A 21473-nucleotide genomic window follows, 5' to 3' on the forward strand; every position below is an offset into this window, starting at 1 on the left:
GGATACTGTAAATGAATGTGGTTTATTAGGCCTAGAGCTGTTGCTTTTCTTTTGTTGCTTTTCTGAAATAGTGCTGTATCAGAACAGAATAGTTCCAGCTTCCTTCTTTTGTCAATGAAATGTGTGCATGTCTGTAATAGAAACCTTACAAGATCTGTCAGGTAACGGGAAAATTTAATATGTACAAAACCAAGATGGTTGGTACTGCCATCCTCTCAGGAGCAAATAGTGAAAGGGTTTTTACATCTACCTACCAAGGGAAGAGAAGAATATGTGAGAATTTTTGTGCTTTATTTTGGAATTTAAATGCCCAGACTCTTCTTCCTCTTAAGTAAATAATTTAACTTTATAAACATCAACAGTATGAACTTAAAAATGCTTTCAGCATACTCTAGTAGTAAAATAACAATTCTTCAGCAAAAGATTTTTATAGGCAGCATTATTTCAACCATTAGCTTTCATCAACTTGAGATTGCCATACTGATTTCCATTAGCACTTCGTATACACATTAAATATACCAAGACAAAGTGGAGTGTACCTGTGCCAGGTACGATTCATACAATATGTGAAACTTAGTCTAGTGTAACCCAGATTCTGACAGTACTGTTTTTACTTTGGTCACAGCGTGAATGGGACAACTGGTTTGGCTTTCAAGAAAATTCTAACACTCCACTTAAAAATAAAATTTAGTTCTCATGCTCAGTTGGCATTTGTACCTCAGACATACGTTGTAACAGGTTTGCATCTGAGTTGCGTGCTGCGTTTGAAAAAATACTGCATTTTTTTTGAACAACAACATTTTCTCTTAATTTTCTTTTGCAAAGTGACACTGAATTTGATCAGAAACTGTAGTTAGCTGATGGTGTCAGAGCCTTGTGCAGGTTTAAAACATTCAGTCTGTAGTAAAACTTGCCTGAGTTCTTTTCAGGTAAATATCTGATTAATTCTAAATTCCCTGTGGATTGGTGTAGCCCAGAGTTCCGTTTGTTTTAAAATAAATACATTTAAGAAAAAATCCTATGCTTCAATGGATTTTTCAGATAAGGACCGAAGCAAGTCCTTATAAATAGCAGAGTTCATAAACCGTGGGTAGGAGTCTCTGTGCATTAAGGTATAAATTTGAAGCTGTGCGTCATCGAAGGTGTGTTGTGAGGGTTCCAGCATATTTCGGTTAATCACTTCTCTTACTCTGGAGTCCAGACTGACCTGCATATTAAAATAGAAAGTCATATAATTAATAGTGGTGAATAGTACATGTGGGGTTTTTAGGTTTGTTTTATTGGTTGAAAAAGCAGTCTTTTTTAACCATTTCAGCTGGGGGTCCTTCAAGAGTGTAGAAACTGCTAAATATGCTTAGGCAAAAAATGACTGTGTTGAAATTTGGAAGTAGTAATCTCTTGAGTATGGACAGAGACATTTTCTCACTGAGGTGACCTTACTTTGAACAAGGCTGCCTGCAGCCCCGTTATTAGTGAAACCTGAGATACTGGCGGACTATTTCCAGACCAACTTCCTGCTCTGTAGTGGAGAGGATTTGTAATTTTTGTGACAGTTCGTTTCCTTGGGAGTTAGTGCTGTTGTAAAGAGACCGAATTTGGAGTAAGCAGTATGACGCAGATGGAAACTGTAACCTGGGAAGCTGTTGCTTAATCAAATTCCTGTTAAAAAGCAGGGTGAATTGATGCGAACCACAGGTATGGCTGTATAATGATTCCATACAACATACAAGTAACGTTTTCATCTTTTTCTGCAAGGCTCTAGTGTCTGTAGAGAGATGTTAGTATTACATGGAATAGACTGACTAGATGTAAACAGCATTTTTGTAAGTATGCAAGTACAGCTTGCGCCACAAACAATGAAGTTTGAGTTTTGCAAGGATATTGGAAGGTTTAAAATTCCAGCCTACTTGGTAGGATTATATTTGAATGGAGCTTAGGTGTCTTTGGAACTTGACATATTTGCTAACAGCAAAGTGACAAGTTTTGAAAATTTTCAGGAAGTCAGTGTGCTCGTTCTATGCCATATTTTGTCAGCTACTCTTTCAGCAATTTGTGCTTTGCAAATAACCCTTTATTTGTGGTTACTGTGCTTTTGGAGAGATGCATGCACCCCCTTCCTAGTGCAAAGAAAAAAAACCTGATTTGTCCAACAAATAAATTTTAAGTTTGTCAAATCTGAGTGAATAAAATTTAAATCTGAGTAAGTGATCATCTGTATGTTTGTGCCTCAAACTAAAGACTTCATATCAGCATGCCAGGGTAGCATAGGAAGGGCTTTCTTAAAGCCAGTGAAAATAGTTTTGACCATCTCACCTCAACGATGGGTCTGCTTTTTTCCCTGAAATCTCTACTTGATGGCAGTGGAATGTGGGGGGAAAAAGTTCTCCCTGAGTATTGTTGTAGCTTTAAACACGTTGGAACTAACTGTGCAAAGCAACATCAAATAATGTATTGGGGAAAGTAATATACCTCTTTTGGAGAAAGGATAGAAATATAATCTTCGTAAATTAGTCTTGCTTTTTCTTCAATGACACTTTTGTTGGATTCTTGTTTTAGTTCCTCACAGGCCATCCAGAAAAGCATGTTTTCCTCGCTGAATTCTGTTCGTAGAAATTCACGAAAAGCATTTCTGCCAGCTGGAGTAAGCATCAACTTGTCAAATGATTGAGCCCAGGCATTTACTTCTTCAAGAGTAGGAGCAGGGCTTGAGGAGGAAGGAGAGGACAAGAAGAGAGAAATGAATGACTGTTACTCCAGCTGTTTGCAGCTGGCAGGAGGCATCTGCCATCAGCCATGGAACAACATCACAAGGTTCATGGGGCTCTAACTCCTCACTGGAACTACCCAAGTGCAAACTCTAGTAAACATATTCATAAGATGCTTTTTGAAAGTGTGCTTATCAAGAGCTCAGACGCAGATGATTGCCAGCACTTTGATGCAGAAATTGCAGTTTACTACTCAAAGTAATTGCAACAAAGAAGTCCCTCTGCAACAGCTAAGCATTTGTTCTATACCTAATAGTCCTTGTTGAATCATTGTTAAAAATCGAATGAAAATACATAGAAAGAAGCAATGAGTCAAACACCATAAAAGATACCCTCCTGTCTATTGCAGTTTTACAGGTGCTCCAATCTGTTTGAGCAATTCTGAAGAGACAGTTGTCTGACACTTGGGAAGATCTGAGCTCCTCTTCATATTTATGATTTTTGTAAGGCTGAGCACTGCCTGTTAGCTTCATTACATAGTTGCTGGGTAGGAACAGGATGTATTTAAAAATCACTTCAGAAAAAAGGGAGACTGTGTTTACAATGCTGGTTTTCATCTGCCATGTTGTGAAAGTGGGGATGTGGTTACATGCTGCATATAAATAAGGTGAAAGATTATAGGTCAGACCTTTGGTTCCTTAGGAGGTAAGAGACAGATGACTGCAAATTCAGCATAAATGACAAATAGATAATAATAGTTATTTGCATATTTCAGGTAATTCACTTTAATTATTTAGTATGGTTTGCTGGGTTTGTTTCATTTTAGCTTGACAGAACACTTAGTAAAGACCATACCTTTCCTCACAGTTTGGAATACCCTCTGCTTGGAGTTCATGAGATGTTCTCCTTGCTCTCTCTTCGTCTTGATTTCTAACAGTAAGACTGCAAGGTAGTGAACAAAATTTTACTCAACTTTGTAAAGGAAAAGGCTGAACATACACCAGATGCTTTTTCTCCAACATTAAAAAAAAATCCGCTAAAAGGACAAGCTAACAGTAGCTACATTACCCATAGTTATACTCTGACATTAGTTTTACAGTTGTATAAACCTGGCAAACTTTAACGTAGCTGAATGCTGTTAAATATTGTATCACATGGACTTTCTGTACAGGGATCTTAGATTTATAGAGTATCTCGAGCTGGAAGGGACCCATAAGGATCATTGAGTCCAACTCCCTATATATATGTATACACAGGTGTATACATATATATAGGAAGTTGGACTTACAGGTGTATACATATATATGGGATATATGTATACATATATGTATACACGAGTACCCTTTATCACATACCAAATCTCTTCTCTATTGATGCTTATTATGTTGTGTATGCTTGATGCAATGTCTTTACTTAAGTTAGACTTGATGCACTGGTTTTATGTGAGTTAGATTTCATGGTTGGTTATTTTTGGTTTTGTTTTTTCTTTGGTGTGGGTTTTTTTTTTCTTTCTCCTTGGCTATTTTTTATATCCATAGGGCACGATGAGGGCCAAGACTCTGGTTTAGAATGGCGACACCATGTTACAAGAAAGCCAGAGTTCAGAAGATGGAGCACAAGTTTTAAGCAAACTAGACACTTCTGTGTGTGATGTTGGAAGTGTAAGCATCTTTCAGATGTAGATATAGCCAGATTGTGTAGTAATTGTTTCCACCTTTAAGAAAGTGCCAGTGTATGCTTCAAAATGTGAGGCCTGGAGCAAAAAGAGCAGATATACCATTGCTGAATATAGTTTTGAGTATGTCTGACTGGAAAAAGAGTATTAGCTTGTTTGTAGGTTAAAGAAAAAATAAATGTTTGCTGCCATCACTAGTGATCACTGAGAGAGAGTTGTTCATGTCCCCTGGAAGAGTAGCTCTCAGCTCCTGATGCTTTTATCAAAATAACTGTCTTTTTTTAAACTAGTTTTTAAAAATTCTTTTTGTAGTTGCAGATGTTTCTTTTTCTTTTGAGACTGAATTTGAGAATATACATATTTTCTTCTTGGGAATAGGGACTACATTCCAATTCATAGGCTATCATAGTGTAGTGAGAAATGCATGCACATACACACACACACATTCATATAATCTGTGAAGCTGCTTAAAATTTGTCAAGAGGAAAAGGTCCCGGTGAATTATAACCTGTAATTTACATGAAACGGGTCCTCTGGCTGAAGTAAAGCAATACAGTTGTTATAACTTCTAGGAAAATATCAAACTCAATTTCTTCATTTGTATCTTACCTTTCTTTAATCCTAATGTAACAGTTTTGTTGCCTTAATTCTTAACAATCTCATCACTACCAAGGCTTTTTGTTAAACCAGTTGATTTTTCTTTCCTTTCTTCCTTCTAAACGCATGGCTTTGTCTTATTTGCAGCCTTACTATTTACTGGTTATCTCCTTCTCTTGCTCTTTCCAGTGTTAGTCCATAATCTGCAGAGACCTTCTTGGAGGATGGAGAATTGAAACATTTTAAGGCTTGAGGAGTGGCTGGAGGTTGGCAATAGAGAATAGAGATGCTTTTCTCTTTGCCAAGGTAGTCCATGCATTGAAGAAGTAGGGAAGCTTTCCTGTTGCTAAGCTGGAGAGCAAACATTTTTCTGCAACATCTGAACCATACATTCAACCCAATGAACTATTTCAATTCACCTTTTCAGGAAAAAAAAGTAAGTAGTTAATGTTAATTCTCTGTTCTTTTGGGGTGCATAGGTCTCAGTCCTTTACTATCCTTTTTACTGGTGATTCTGGCCTTTTTTTTTTTTTCATATTAAAAGTGATATATTATGTATTCCTCACACACAGACAAGAAGGGATATGCTTGTCAGAGTTATTTTTGGATTGAGGGGAACCAACAGATCCAACAGAAAGGATTACAATCTTCATAGGATAATGCACGAAAGGGGAAAAAGACAAACAACAAAAGCTTCCTGAAGAGAACATGACATGCCTCAGAAAATGACTTGCAGGCAGGCTCTTTCCCTAGAAATGTACAGGTAAACAAAAAAAAAGAGACTACTGCAATACTGCATCTTCTCAGGATCTGGACGAGTAACAGGCTGGAGGCTTGAGTTTTGGCTTTAGGAATGAACCCAGGCTCTGAGCATCCAGCTGAGAGACTCATTTCACCATTTCTTCATTCTAAATCTACTATTAAGAGTATGCTGAATATTGGATGTTCAGCATCTCAGCTGCGTGACTCCTGTAGACTGTTATTTTTATTCCTGTTCATAATTTTTCTGTTCAAAGTACTTGAGCTATTTTGAGGAAAGGCTCTATGAATAGGGAATATAAATAGCTTAATTACGGTTTGTTTTGCATTTCTTGCTACTAGAAAACAATTGTTCTCAAAAAAATGAGAAATTATTTTAAAGCTAAAACAAGCTGCTCTGTTTTGGAGCCTGTACTGGTTTTCCAGATGATTCTGGAATGCAAATAGGAATTTTAAGCATCATGAAATTTGGGTACTTTCACACACCCTATTGAGTAAATTGCTTTCTTTGAATTGTTTGAATAGTGAGGTGCACAGAAAATGAGCATCCTGGAAAATATCAGGTAAAATGGCAAAAAAGCACTTTATCAACAATTTAGAAGATGAAATGCAAATTTTATGCACTCTGACTTAGTAGATAAATGTGCCTTATTCTTTCCTTTTATTGGAAGATGTGTGTGCAATATGCAGCTCTAGACTGAGCCACTTGCGATTGCACTGGACAACTGTTCAGAGGACACTGGAATTTGTATGGGATGCTTTAACATAGATGTCATTCTGCAAGGTAGCAAACTCTGATCCTGTACAGGCACAGTACTTACTGTCTCTTTAAACTCTACCTTAGTTTACCTCTAAGCACCTGCTGAAAAGCTTGGTAGGATGAGAGCCAGAGTACTTGGCATCTCGCAAAAAAAATCCAAGCAGCCTTTTGTCCTTGCCGAATATTCACTATTTGCATTAGAGAGGGCAGAACTGGGTATCTTGGCTTCTCATGAGCTGAGGACCAATAGGAAAGGAATGATCAGCCTGCTCTTCCCTTGCCTTCTAATGGTGTTCTCCAAAGCATTAGCTACCAGCTGCTGTTGGAAAAAAAATAATAGTGGAATAGATTCCTAGCCTGGGCTGTAAGGTTACTTATGACTTCTTCCCTTCACCTCAGTGCCAGGTTTGCTTGCTCTGAAGTGTTTGTGTGGTAGATAGTGCATTTATAAGAAGCACTCAGCTTGCTGTCAGTGTTTTGGTTGAACTCCTATGGCTGTTTAAGACTTCTTTTTTTTTTTTTTATTTCAGTGCAAGTTCTGGTCTTGCCCATTAATTAACACTTGGCCCCAAACAAATACTGAACTTTTGAGTACGGGAAGCTTTACTTCAGTTTTGAATAAAATCACTTGGATCTGGAGGAGCTGGTAAGAGAGAGAAGGTGAACACAATTAATTTAAGGAATCAAGTGATTCCTTTTCCTCTTTTGCTTTGCTTCCCTGATAAATTTTCCTCCTTAACACCTTGTAATGGGAGTTCTTCTGAATTATGTTCTCCTTAACTCCTCATCTTTAGCAAATACCCACAATGTTTAAAGTCTCTGGTCCCAAGGATTAACTTCATATGAATTGCAGGTGCCATGAGTTGGCAACACTAATTAATGACAACAGATCCAGCTGCCTTTAAAGCAAAAGAACAGTGCTGGGCACCTGGTTACTGGTTTTCTGACCTACAAATTCTTCCACCTTCTCCTAACTCCATTTAACACAGTCTGTGCTGCTTTTTAAGTCCCAGTCCTAAATCTAAAGCTGTTACATGTTCTGGTATTACTTTCAGTTTTTATTGGAAGCCCTGGTGAAGCTCAAGGCTGAGGAGAACCAGTCCTGCACAAAACAGACCTTCCATTACACAGTATTGACAACAGAAGTACAACAGAGATACTGTACAGAGATTTTTTTTAAAAAAATCTGTTATTTCAATGGCAGCAAAAAAAGAGTAAACTGGAGTAGAAGGTTGTGTCTAGTACTAGAGCACAGTCATCTTTCTCAGTCCCAGACTTGCAGAATTAGTCAGGTGGTTTGTTTGGATTATGCTGTCCTATGCACTGGCTATTACCTCCTCCCCCCTCCCTCCCCTGCTATTCTGTTCCCCAGAGGCTTGAATGAGAGGGGTTACCACGAGCAGCTGCAGCAACAGCACCAACAAAAGCAGCAGGCATTGGACCCTCGGTTTCCTGTGCTGTGCTGAGCCTGTGCAGCGCCTGGGGTCTCCTGGGTCGTAGACATCTGCCGTTTGCGCATCTCCATCCGCTCTGATCCCATGGGCTGCAAGACAGCAAGAGAAGGGGGAAGTAAGAAACATTTCTCTTTTTATTTTTTTCCTTTTATTTGCTTTAAAATTCTTACCAAGAACTGCTGAAGGCCACAGCTCCAAAGGAACTGAAAAGCTAAATGCTTGGGTTTTCCCCACAGAAGCTCTTACATGTTGACTCCTTTGGAAAACTCACTCATTTGATTTAAGTGCTGTGATGGCAGTCAAGTGGCTAATGAATTCTGCACGTGGGTGGGAATACAAAGAGCATGGTGATGGAGAGAGCAAAAGGTGGAAGTGAGGGGTCTGAGAGCTGCAGCTCTTAGGACAGTGGTATATAAGCCTAGGAGGTGAAAAGGGTTTCCTGAGGTTTTGACTTCAAGGTCAGTCCTAAAGAAAAGGTTACAGAATTGAGGTGATGGGAGCCTCTTCCCCCCCGCCTTCTTTCTTTCTTTCCTTTCTTTCTCTTGTTCTCTTGATTAGCCAATGCACAGGCTTAGTGATGCTTGAGTGAGACACCTGAGCTCTCTTGAAAATCTGGCCTTTGCCAAGTATTGAGGATGTCTCAAACCTGCTGGTTGCCCTGTAGCGAAGGGAAAGGGCCAATGCTTATCTGTCCATTATAGGTCTGACTGCCACAGTTTTTAAAAATGTTTTTCTCTCAAGAAGGAATCAAGTGCCTCTTTTGAAGATGAAGAATTACTTACGGAGAAAACACATGATTGTAGAGCATTAAGATTTAACACGCAGGTTTTTGGTTGCCTCCCCCAGCTGAAGACAGCAGGAAACAATTTTTGGTGGAAGCACTGGGTGTGGTTTTTGCACTGGTCTAGGAAACCTTTTTGGAGCCTGAATTCTGCAGATTGTGCAGAGAAGTGGTGTTAATGAAATGACAAGTGCCCTTGAAGTCCCTGTCCCTTTCTCACCTATCTCTCTATGAGCTTTAAACTTGCTCTACAGCACTTAATAATGTTGTCCCTATTATGCTGACGGTTGTGCCATACCTAAGTGACAGATGTGTTTAATAGATTAAATGCCAGCTTGTACAAAGATAAGTATGTCTGTCTTCATTTTGATTGTATTTGATTTTTGGATACATAACTAGTCATCCTCCTGTGTCATGAGATCCCTTTGTGTGTAGGTTGTTTCAGGTTGCTAAACCTTCTTTTGAGGCCATGGCAATTGTAGGGGAACTAAAATTAAGCTGCTACAGATTTTGAGTTCTTTGTTTCAAGTCTGATATTAAATTATCAATTAAAAAAATCTGAGCTGAATGCTGGAGGGTTAAAAGTTGCCTTCCTTTCTAAAATGTTTAGCCAGGTTTAGGAAATGCTATTGTTGTAACTTGGGGGAGAATGCACAGACGTTGTCACGGACTTGACAGAAGTGCCAAGAGAAGAAAGAAGATTATTTTAGCAGAGTGCAGCATTAAATTGTGCTGGATTTTTTTTCTGCTGAATTTGTTTCTCTCTTATAGAGCTTAATAGTTTTTGTTTTTGTGAGAACCACCCACTCTCCCAAGAGAAAAATGTATGACATGCTGAGCAGAAGATGCACCTGTTTTGCAGGAGGAATAATATATAAGAACAACAGTACAGATAGAAATGATAACCCATTTTGTAACTCTGTAGACCTAATATGACAAGCAATACCTAAATGCCCAGAAATAGAAAATCAGAAAAAGAACATAGCTTCCAAAAACCCACAACCTTTCTCATTTCAAGATGTGGAAGAATAAATGTGAAAGGCAGAATACCTTTGTAGATTCAGGTCTCTTTCCTTCAGAGTTTTAAATTCATAGGAATAGAACGAACCCGTCAGTATTAATTGCCTTCCAGATACCTATACTTTTTAAAATAAACCATCTTCATATGTTGTTTAGAAAGTGATAGTAAATAAAGCATTATTGGAATGATAATATATCTAACAATATTTCAGGCTTCTTTGGACAGTAAACAGTTATTACTGATTAGAAAAGTGTAACTTGGATTTAGATATGTGCAGTTTATATAGCCTAATCCATCCAGTCTTACTTTTGAGATGTTTTATGTGTCTAGTTCATACATTCATACCTCTAATCCATATTACAACTGAACCGATGGTGGTCTGAGTGGAAAAGCTGGTTCCCATTTGTTTTTTTCCAAGGAGAAAGGTAAAGGACGGTGGAAATAGGAAGAATACACTCATCCTCCCCATCTCACCCCACTGTGGCTTAATTAAAAAAATCTTTCTGGATCCACTGTTACCACTTCAGGTTCTTCTTCAGAATTGTTCTTTGACATCTTTAATGCAAGGGAAGAGTATGTAAGTAGCTGTATGGCAAAAACTGCCCAGCAGCATTATGTTCTTCATTTCACTTGTGAATCATACACCTTAGAAGTTTTCTGGTACTATAGGTTTTTATGAATGTTCATCATTGCATGATTTCTCACACAGTTTACGGAAAATGAAGGATTGAGCAACACACAAATTCAAGACACATTTTTTCAGATTAAATGATGCATTTTCATTTTTATTTGGCAGATGTATACAAACTTTCTCATTGAATAAGCAAGTCGTTTTTCGTCATTTATGGGATGAAGATTTATTTTGAAAGTTATTTTTAGCAGATAAAGCACACTTTCACGATAGCAGAGCTGTATTAGAATAAGGGGAAATAGGAGAAAGAGGACTGGAATATACTGTTGGCTTAAAGACAGCCCAAGCTTTTGAATTACAGAGCTGTTTAGTGATTGTCATGCATGTATTTCCTGTGGCAACTGACAGTCATATTGTACATTCAATAGAGGTTTGGAGTCAGTCACAAACTAATTAGGGTGTGACTTTCAGCACTGTATTAGCAGAATACTGTGGTAAGATACAGGAAGTAAGGTACTCCTCTGTGTAAGTACTATGGGTATCACATTCCAAGAAAGATAGAGCATCTGTCTAAGGATCTAACAAGATGTTTATGCAGAAAAATTGTAGGAGTTTGGGTTGTTGATCTAGAAAGGGGAACTGAGAAGCATGTTGATCTTCTGGCCAGTAAAAGGTTATGAAGTTCTATTGTTCTCTATTTCTTTCAGAGATAAATAATGAGTTAGCTTGGGCTAAATAAAATCTAGGCTCGATTTTATAAGATAGCAAGGTACAGAGCTGAGCAGTGGTGCAAGTTACTACAAAGTTGTAGAAACTCCTTTGGCACAGATAGTATTAAGACCCATGAGACAAAAACATATCCGGTCCAGGTTCACAGAACAAGCAGTAAGTGATCCATCCCAGCATTGTTTTTCTAATTTCATTCTTCTCTGCCTTTTTTTTTTTTTTTTTAAATGCAGCTCTGGTTCTAAACCAAACTGTCGTCAAGCACATGGTTCTATATACCTTTCTACCTGGACCAATTCCCTTTGGCCACATAAGAATGATTAATCTGCAGGAGGAGTGGATGTCTCACATTAAAAGTCTAGGTTTTTGTGGTTCATCCTCTAACCAGAATTGCAAAATAAAGTTAAAATGTTCGTGTTTGCAGCACAATTTGTTGCAAATGTACGTCCCAATCGTGATTGTCCTGAGACTGTGTAATGCCAGACATGAGGCCTAAATGCACAGTGAGACAGGCTCTGCCTAAAGGATATGTCATAATTTTATATATATATTCATGGATATACACTGGCTTTCTAGATTTCTTTGCTTTTGCAATTTTGCAGCTGTGCATGGCGATATAAAAAGTTTACCACGAGCTCCCTGTCTGCTGCTTTTGCTCTCCCATAAACTCCTTGTCTGGAATAGAGGTAAAGGCACAGACACTGAGTTTGTGCAAGTCATCTAAGGATTCATTTTCAAAGAAAAGTAGCTTGAAAAGCATTGAGACTGTCCGAGTATGACTGTACACAGGGAAATATAATGACCTTGGAAGGTGTATGGAAAAAGTCATAAAGATGAAGCAAGTTGCCCGAGATCATGCAGTGAGCTAATGACAGAGCCACTAATGGGACACAAAGAGGAAAGCCTTATTTTATGTCTGTAGTTGTTCTTCTGCTACCTCTAGCATATCCAAAATTTCACTATGGGTCATCGAAGTTCTCCATCACACTTTGCTGCTTCTTGCTGCAGCCACCTTAGCTGTGTAACGAGCCTTTCCAGACAACTGCTCGAATTAGTTTTGAGTTGCGCTGTGTGCAGGAATAGACAGTGGACTTATCAACAACTCCAGTGAATATTATTTGTAGGAATTTACAAAATTCCTTGCTTCTTTACAGTACAACCCACATTAGCAACAATGTAAACAATTACTTGACTGATGTGTGGATCTGTGGGAACGGAGGCGGCTATTTTTTTGCCTTCAATAGACTTTAGGTGCTCAGGGCAAAAAGGAGAGGGTTTTTTTTAGACTTCTCAGTAAAAAGGTCTTCTGTTCATATAATATTATGGTTGTTAATTTGGACATCAGGTAGTCTGACTGGCTCATGCAGTAGGTGGTAAAACCAATTAGAAAATCTACTGCCTGCGTTTTTTGCATCAATGATGAGACTAACAGTATTATATTAGTTGAAGAATTATTCACCTGGGGATCCTACTGCTATAGTACATGGTACCAGTGATTGGTGACCTCTTCAAGTTTATTATCCCACAGTATTAGGCCAAAGAGCCTCAACCAGCTGTAATCAAAACCAGTGGAAGTGTGACTGCTAACTTTGCAAGAGGGCTTTCCTTATTTTCTAGACTGATACTGTGGGTGATCAGGTTGTTTTAGTAATGAAAAATCTGAATCATCAACAGCATTTTGAGCTAATAGCATACCTTAAAGTTGTTAAAGGGAATGGCATATGTTGGTTTAGCTAAATATTTGTCTTTCCCTATCCTGGCTGAGAATACGTTTGGCAGACCCACAGGCAGTGGAGTGGGGAAGTCGGATAAGAGGCACATGGGTATTGCTCCCCTGCCAGTTGCTGCATTTCATAAGCAGCATAAGAAGTGGCCTAAACTTGTCCCCACAACCTGACTGTGATGCTTAAATAATGATCTGTTTTCTTAAACCAGTCGTATGATGCTGCAGAGAACTGCATGTGCAGAGCTGGGCAGGGAAAACATTAGTTGTAGCAATCGGCTGGGAGACTTTGCAGCTCGAGGAGCCCTCAGAGCTGAAGTGTGTATAAAAGTAAGTGCATTCAAGGGTGAGGGATAGTTCAGAGCTATTACTTGGCTGTAGAACAACAGGGTGCATCCCTGAGGAAAACAAGGTGTACAGCCATCGTCCTACACCTGATGCTGTCAGGCAGATCACTCAAATCTGACAGGAGACTGTTTTTTAGTCAATATGGCATTGAAGTGGGAAAGAACCTGTGATTGAACTGGGCAGATTTCTCCTCGTAGAGAAATATTATAATGCAGTTAGTTAGAAAAAAAATGAATAAACTAGGTGCATTTTCTGTAAACATCAGTGCAAATGTTCTTCCATCAGCCAAAATATTCTGTTCCTTATTACCAGGTGTGCACTTTGAAAATGGCAATTGGTAAATACAGCTTGTTGTCACACCAGCCTCCCAGGACAGTCACTTATTTGGTCAACTGACACTCTGAAATAAAAACAAGATGGAGGTGTTCTTTCTGTGGTTTCCAGTTTGCATGGCATGCAATTAGTATCTGCTTTTAAATGGATTTTTTACTGGCCAGTGTCAAGTATTTTCTGTTTTATTTCCCTGGACAATCTAACATAAGTATGTCCATCAACAAAGAGGATATTTTCTTTGGAACATCAAGATCTCGTTGTGATGAGAGAAAATTCCATCCTAGTTTTTATACTTTCAATTGTGAAGTATTAATGCTGATTACATGTAATGTGTGTCAGATTTTCAACTGCTGAAAAACTACATCACTTCACTATGGCCAGGGAAGACAAGGAGATTTATACCAACGGAGGATCTGATCTGGTACTTGTATTTATGCTGCAGAGAAAAGTGACTTCATATCTTGGGTTGGACTTAATACCAGGTGGTGCTAAGCAGAGGTGTTATAAATTGTCTGAAATGCCTTTCTTCAAAATTTGTCTAAATGTTTTGTTTAAAAATCCTCCTTCTGTTTCCTGAATGTGTTTACACAGATGGTTACAAACAGTGAGAGTTTTATCTTGTCACTGAAAGTGACTTTTTCCATCTTACTAAGAGAATGCACAGGGTGAATGTGTATCGTTGCGCATAAACTATTGTTCTCTATTTCTGCTCTTATTGAATAGTTTTGTATTTATTCTTTGAGAGAACTCTTACTGTTTTGACTATAAAGTAAATTTAGAGATGGATGTTTATTTTTTTTCCAAGATAGTTTAAGTATGTTTAGATTTTTAGATATATTTCTTCAAATAGTTAAAGATTCAGACCTATGAGATGCTGTTCTCCTCCTATTCTTATTGAGGGCCTTGCAAGTTCAGGAAGACCAACATCCCACAGGTTCAAGCTCAAATTACTGCTCTGGTTTTGTTTGTTTGTTTTTAAGTCACTTGGGTAGTCACACTGAGCTCTGGTGCTTTCCCTCTTGAAGCTTCAGGCAAGGTTATATTGCTTCTTCAAGGTAAGAGAGGAAGGTCCAGGAGGAGAACTTACCTCTGAGCACCAATGGAGGGATTCGTCAACTTAGTTTGTGACACATTTATCCCCTAATACACCTGGATTTCAAAAACCTCGGATACTCCCTGGTCTCTTGTTCTTGTTTAATTCCTTATTACCTTAAACTCCCTTACTAGGTTGCTGTACTACAAGAGAGATCCATACCCTAAATTTGCCTCGCTCAGGAAGAATAAGCCAATGAAAAATTGATTTTGTTTCTCTAGGTTATCTCCCTCACACCAAAATGGGAATTTCACTGCTCTAAACTCCCTGTGCCTCCTTTATCTTCTTAGATTTCCAGACCTCTCAGAAGGTGCTAAGAGAACAAACAAATTGTGTGAGAACCCTCTGTGCTGGATGCTCTCCGCACTTTGAGAATTGGGGTCTGCCTTCTCTGTCCCCACCATCTGGAGCAGATATGTGCCTTGTTTGAAAATGGGTTTGAGAAGAAAACACAGGGGATTTAAAAACTGGAGATGGACCACTATCTTGTACATGTTTTCTAAGAAATCCAAAAGTACTTTTAGACTGCTGATGGAATGAGGTAAGATACCTTTAACCAAAGGACTTTAACTTCTACCATCTCCAGCAGTTTAACCCCAGCCTGGGTACATTTTAGCCAATTGCTGGATATAACATGAAATGCATCTCTGTGTCCAATCATATCAGTTTGACTGCCCAAAGTAATGACAGCACTATCAAAGACACCTATGTCTGCTTGGTGAGGGCTTGGGTAGCCATAATTTAATTGAAAAAATATGACTTTCTGGTTCATATGGATAGGGAAGGACTAAAAGGTGGTATTCTGCTGGTCCATGGGTAGTCAGTTGGATCTGATTTTGCTAATATCCAGTCACTGTGGGGAATCAAATCCTCGAACAGGGCAGTCGGTCAGATGGCAGCAGGAGTTTCTGTTGCAAAGGTCCTTGTAGTGGTGGTGTTGGCTGGACCAGATGAGACTCTCTGAATCGTGCTTTATGGCACAGTTCTTGCATCCAGCTGGCCCATGCTCCTTGGGACCACTCCAGCACACGCATGATTCATCCCTAGTGATTATCTTGAGCTATATACAAAACAACTCCTAACTACCTAAACTGTGTACAAAAGATTGTCCTACATGATCATTTCTGCATCTGCAGGAAGTTTCTTCTGACTACTTACAAGTGACTGGCTACTTACAAGTCTCCTCTGACTACCTGCAATCTATGTAGAGTTGGATCAATTTTGCAGCCTAAAGGAACTTGTCTAGGCACAGCGGGTCCTGCCTGGAGGGATCCACAGAACTGTCCAAATCCTGCATGAAGAGCACCAGTTAGTCAAATACTTAATTGAGAAAGGGGACTGGAGTTGGGTTCATCAGCTTGTCTCTGGCTGGTTCACTGTTTCAAGTCAATCTAATGTAGCATTTATGCAGATGCCTAGATGCAGAGTTTCTGTATCTCTCAGGGAGAGAGAGGTCCTTCTCTATATAATGGTAACAACAAATTTAGTCCATTATAAAAATGTCCCTAAAAAGCAATGAACCAAAAATAGAGGAAAAATAATGGCACATGTTCTTGCTTCTTATCTAGCTAGATAGCATCTATGATTCATATAAAATCATATTCATATTACTGAATGCTAATAAGTACTTAAAAAAAGTACAGGGATTGAAGCAAGCGTCTGAAAAGCTACTTTTCACAATAGTGGAAAAACTACTGTATGCCTTAAGAGTAATGTTGAGGTACTGGAATAAGTATGTCTGTCCTACCTTTTCCACTCCAAAGCATGCCCATCTGACATTCAGATTATGAGGCATTTCTGTATGTAACCTTATGAACGCAAAGGAGTGTGAAGGTCAGGAATGAAAACTATTTCCCTGGTTAAAAGCACCTCAGATGATATTTGGCTTAATTGTAACATTTATAGTATTTGCTAATCTCTCAGTAGAAAGGTGGGCTACCAAGAAAATAGCCTTCCCAAAGGAGGAATATTTAATATCTAAGCCACAAATGTCAAAGTTAAAAACAAAACAAAACCCCAACCAAATAAAAAAACCCACAAACACAAGAATACATAGAAAAGAAGATTGTAGACAAAGCTTTTCTACTTTTATCCTCATTTTCTGCTAAAGCACAATGGCATTTTCTCAGCTCCAAGTGCAAAGATTCTATTACTTAAACATAATTACTTAAACATAATCTGTACCGCTTGTACACATTACAATTAGGCAGGTGTGCAAGCCTTAACTTGTGCTTGGGTCTGATTTGCGTGGGCACAGCATGAAGCTTTCGCAGTAACCATAGAGCCTGTGAGCCCTGTGCTGTAACGCTAGCTGACAGCCAGCTGGGGCTGAGTTGCACAGATGTGGATCATCTTAGTCCAGTTACTTTTCAGTAAATACTCTGGGTTGGATCCAAACCCCATTAAAACAATGAGAACCACCTACTGGTTTCGGTGAGCTTTAGGTGAGGTTATGTAACTGTCGCAATTGCTGCTCTCCCTTTGGATCCCCCCAGTAATGATAACCAGCGAGCTGGAAGAAAGAGATTCTGTCCTTGTCTACTAATGTCATAAGAGGCTTGCAACTGGGGTCAAGCTCAAAGGCAGTCTCTGAATACGTATTTTGATTAATTTAGAAATACTTGGGGCTGCAACGTACTCCCACTGAAGCCTGTGGCAGTTTATTCTCAACTGAAATATGAACAGGAACTTGATGCTCGTGCTTCTTCCTCTTCATTGACAAATTTGACATGCAGGCTTTCTGCATCAAGCAGTGTACTATTTTAGATGGAGAAGAATTATAATATATGTTAATGAACTCACCCACACATATGCACATGCTTTAGGTATAGTTATCGGATTGCCCACTTTGTGAGTTAAGAGCAAGAGCTCTTCAGAAGTTTTTTTGTATAATTGGAGATTTGGCATCTTGTAGTGGGGTGACTGAAATGGTTGAGAGTTTACAAATGTAAGACAGAGGCTAGCAGAGAGGAGACTGGCAGCCACACAGAATAAAGCAGCGTCTTATGTCACTGCTGTGCCCCAGTCTGTCAAGGGCTAAGTGGATAAAATTGCAAGAGAAAGTAGTATCCTTGTATGAGTTTAAACAACAATTCTGGGATGCTTCTACATAAAATGTCCAGAAATTGGACTGCCTTTACCTGTTTTATTTATTTTTCCGGAGGAGCAGCAGCAGCTCAGAGGAGCTGGGTTCATCTATTCAGATTAAAGTATTACTTTACATTTCAGAAGGAATGGCTGAAAATGTATCACACCCACACAGTAACAGGTAATGGTGCCTTGATCATGTCACCTGTAACGGAGGTCTTTTTCTACCAAGAGCTTAGATGTCTTCTGCTCCTTTTTCTCTGCTATTCAGTGCTGCACATTTGTCCACCAGATCAGCCCACTGTCTACAATAATCATCCTGCACTAAAGTATTTTTCTGAGTAAAATCTGACTTGTTAACAAACGTAGTTACTTGGGGTTTCAGTGGGATTTTTGTGTACTTTTTTTTAAGAGGGATGCCCTATATCTCCTCTGGTAGTATTGTAAAGTATTTATTTACTTGTAAAGTATTTATTTACTTTGGATTTTATCACAAGAGACTTCACTGAAAACGTTACTCTACCACGCAATTAGCAGGGTCACTCTCTGTCATTAGTTCTCCTGTAATATGGGAAAGACATGAGAGAATTTTTTACCAGTTGCATAGAAAAAGCAACAAACACAACCTGTCGTTCCAGTCCAGCTGTTTACGTGGGTGCTATGACAGCGGAGCAGTATGCGTGCAAGTATGGATATAAATTCATCCCATGCTAAGTCCCTTCACAAACCAGGTCATTGCAAACTGCAATTAAGTTAAATCAGTGTCAAGCCCTTCTTCTCTGCACAGCACGGACTGTGGGCATCACTTGCCTTGTCCTCTGTGGCAGCTGGAGTCAGCCTCAGTGGATTGGATGTATGTCAGCTCACACTGGCTGATCAGCTCTGTCAGAAGCAAAACCACACAAAATAAACTCCAGGCTACTCCAATGCTGGGAGTTCTACCATTGCTTCAGCCCTGCTTTGGCCAGCTTTAATGTCAGAGGAAGTATTGCTTCTAGTTATTTTTATGCAGCTCACTTAAAAAAAATTTCATTCAACCTAATATTTTACAAACCTCTTTACTATGCAAACAGTGAAACCGGTGCATGTAGCAGATTGCTCTGCTCACTCCCATCATCTCCTACTGAGTGCTTGGTTGCATCGTGCTTAATTATGAATGGTCTCCAAAAAGCCCATTTTACTGTACTATGAAGTGACTCATATCGCACAGAAGCTCTGACAACTCGCACCGGGTATTGGAGTCACATGGTGCTGTATTAGTCAGTGACTCATTTCATATTGTACTCGGTGCTGAGATCTGACTCATATCGAACGGTGCAAGGAGCTGACTGACATTGTACTGGTCTGAAAGCTGGTTTGAATCGGGATGACTCACCCTGGAGTGCATTAAATAGTGATTCACATACTGTTTCCTATTGATTCCGATTGTCGCGATTCACTTCGGATTGTACTACGCTGGCATCTGGCTGCTCTGGCAGGGCAGGCACCGCAGTAGCTGCCCTCTGCCTTGCGAGCTCGGCTAGAGTGCCAAATGGAGCAGCGTCAGCCAGGAGGAGTATTACCGAAGTCAATTTAAAGCTGAAATAAGGTCAGACTTTGACTTAGCACACTGTCATTTCGGTCATGACACCCTCTGGACTTCTTCGCTTCACCCGCCTATGACAAATTTTGAAACATGCCTATAAACAGAAAGTTAAGAGTCATGAACCTCTAGCTAAGAATACTCTGTGGCTTCTGAATGCTAGGAGATCTCCACAGTATTTCCAAGACCTGCTGCCTCCTTGGCATAACTTTTAGTGACGAAAAGAGGGGATGAATTTTTATAAGTGACTGCGTACCGGTAGTTGCCTGTGCTTCAGGCTCATCAACTTGTGACCTGGGCTCCAAGAGACGTACAAACCTTATACTCTGACAACTCCTTTCTGGTACTTCAAGCTGAGCCCTCAAAAATCACTACTCGCTCTGAAAAATGTGCACTGTTCTTTCCAAGGGATGAAGAGGTGTGTTAACAGCTGAGGTGATGCTTCCATGATTAACTATTTGGGACCCCGCATAAAGATATCAAAAAAAGTATTGATGAGGGGGTAGATAAGAAATTAAAGGGGAAATAAAGTAACTGTTCTCTCATCTTAGAGCATTTTATAAAATGTAGTGCTAGTTTTACATTCAGGTGGTTTGAACGTGCTCTTAGTTTAGAAAGACTCTCCTAATTTTAACACGATGTTCCTAATTTTAACCTGACCACAACTAGGGCTCTCCCAGCTGATAGTGATTTTGCTGCTTCGTTTAGCTGAGCTAGAGATTACTGGGTTTTTGGTCCTGTAGTACAGTGATAGCGTAAGTGGCCCCACAATACATAGCTCGGCGGAGTGCTGGAGCTGATGCTGATGTTCTGTCTGTGCAATGGGCACAGAGGTACAAGGAGACTCCTCACCGTTACATCACACCGACGGCACTGTATGAAAAGTTTTGATCTTACATTTTTCAACAGCAAAAATGAAACAATGGAACGGTTGCATCAAGTAAATTACATTGGTATTAAATTACTGTAATTCTTATCGGCATGTACAAGGATAATCTTATTTCACTTTCTGCAGTTGTGTCCAATTTTCATTACCTGCTTTTTCTTACCTACTGACGCTAACTAATGACAGAGCTCAGGAAGAGCTCTTTCCCTCACCCGAGGATGCATGATGTGGCAGGCTGATACCGCAAGAGTCTAGATGGAAACACTCGCTTGTTGCTACTCATCTCTCTAACTTCGCAGGGGAGCCCAGGGCCCCGGGAACAGGGATGCCGCGGGACTCGCTTCGCGAGGGGCGGGGGGGTGATGGATGCCACCCTGTCTTCATCCTCACTCGTGAACAGAGGAGGAAGGAAGGGCCCCTGGGAGCGCGGCGGGAGCCGAGCCGCGGTGTTACCTGCGCTGGGGCGAGGGAGGCGGCGCGGAGCGGGGCGCGATCCCGCCCCGGGGAGCGGCGGCGGCGGCGGGGCCGAGCCTACGGGGAGGGGTCGTGCCCTCGCTCCCGGGGCCGGGGGCATCCCGGTGCTACCCGGGCCCTGCGCTGGGGACCCGGAGGGAGCGGCGCCGGGGGCCCGTGGGGAGGGACGGGACGGGCCGGGGCGGTGCGAGCCCCAGCGCGGGGCGCTCCCGGCCGGCGGCTCCCGGCCTTCCGGGAGACGGGGGGAAGCGCCTTTTGCGCCGGGTCCCTCCGGTTCCTGCGGGGGAGGGCGGACGCGGCTCCTCGCCCGCCCCGGCCGCGGGGGCCGCCGCAGGCAGCGCCGCCCGTCCCGTCCCGTCCCGTCCCGTCCCGCTGCACCCGGGGCGGCGCCGGCTGCGGCGCGGGGGTCGCGGCTGCCCGAGGCTCGGGGCCGCGGTGCCCGGCGGCCGCCGGGCGGGACCGAGCGGTACTTACCGTGTCGGCGGCGGGGCCCCGCCGGGAGTCCTCGCCCGCTTCCCCTCCGGTAGCGGCGGGCTGGGCGCCCGCGGACGGCGGCTCGCCAGCCCCGCGCATGCGCCCGGCCCGCGCGGGCTCGTCTCACGATGCCGGCCGCGGACGCGGGTGGGCTTCGCTCGCCGTGGCCGCAGCCGGGGGGAGCGAGGCCGGCAGCCCGCGCTCCCCGGCCCGGCCCCGGGACGACGGGGCGAGCTGCCGCCGGGCCGCCCCCGGCGAGGGGAGCACCGGGGGCCGCTGCGGCTCAGGGGCGGTTTGCAGCGGGAGCAGCCGCCGCAGCGCCCGCACGGCGGCGGCGGGCTGGGGAGGGTGCGGGGGGAGCCAT

The 21473-nt window shown here is 41.4% G+C and overlaps 1 protein-coding gene across 1 annotated transcript; it reads right to left on the minus strand.

The window, feature by feature from the left end:
• Nucleotides 1-263: 263 nt before the first annotated feature.
• Nucleotides 264-21208, minus strand: RGS20 (regulator of G protein signaling 20). The gene is made up of 5 exons (XM_072851268.1): nucleotides 21110-21208; nucleotides 7891-8039; nucleotides 3561-3647; nucleotides 2470-2704; nucleotides 264-1207 (listed from the first exon to the last, which is right to left on the minus strand). Exons 1-5 carry the CDS (start codon nucleotides 21206-21208, stop codon nucleotides 1019-1021), a joined length of 759 nt encoding a protein of 252 aa, XP_072707369.1. The 3' UTR covers nucleotides 264-1018.
• Between the last annotated feature and the right edge of the window lie 265 nt (nucleotides 21209-21473).

The sequence above is a fragment of the Ciconia boyciana genome, chromosome 2 (genome assembly GCF_034638445.1).
Source record: "Ciconia boyciana chromosome 2, ASM3463844v1, whole genome shotgun sequence".
In the NCBI taxonomy this organism is placed as follows: Eukaryota; Metazoa; Chordata; class Aves; order Ciconiiformes; family Ciconiidae; genus Ciconia; species Ciconia boyciana.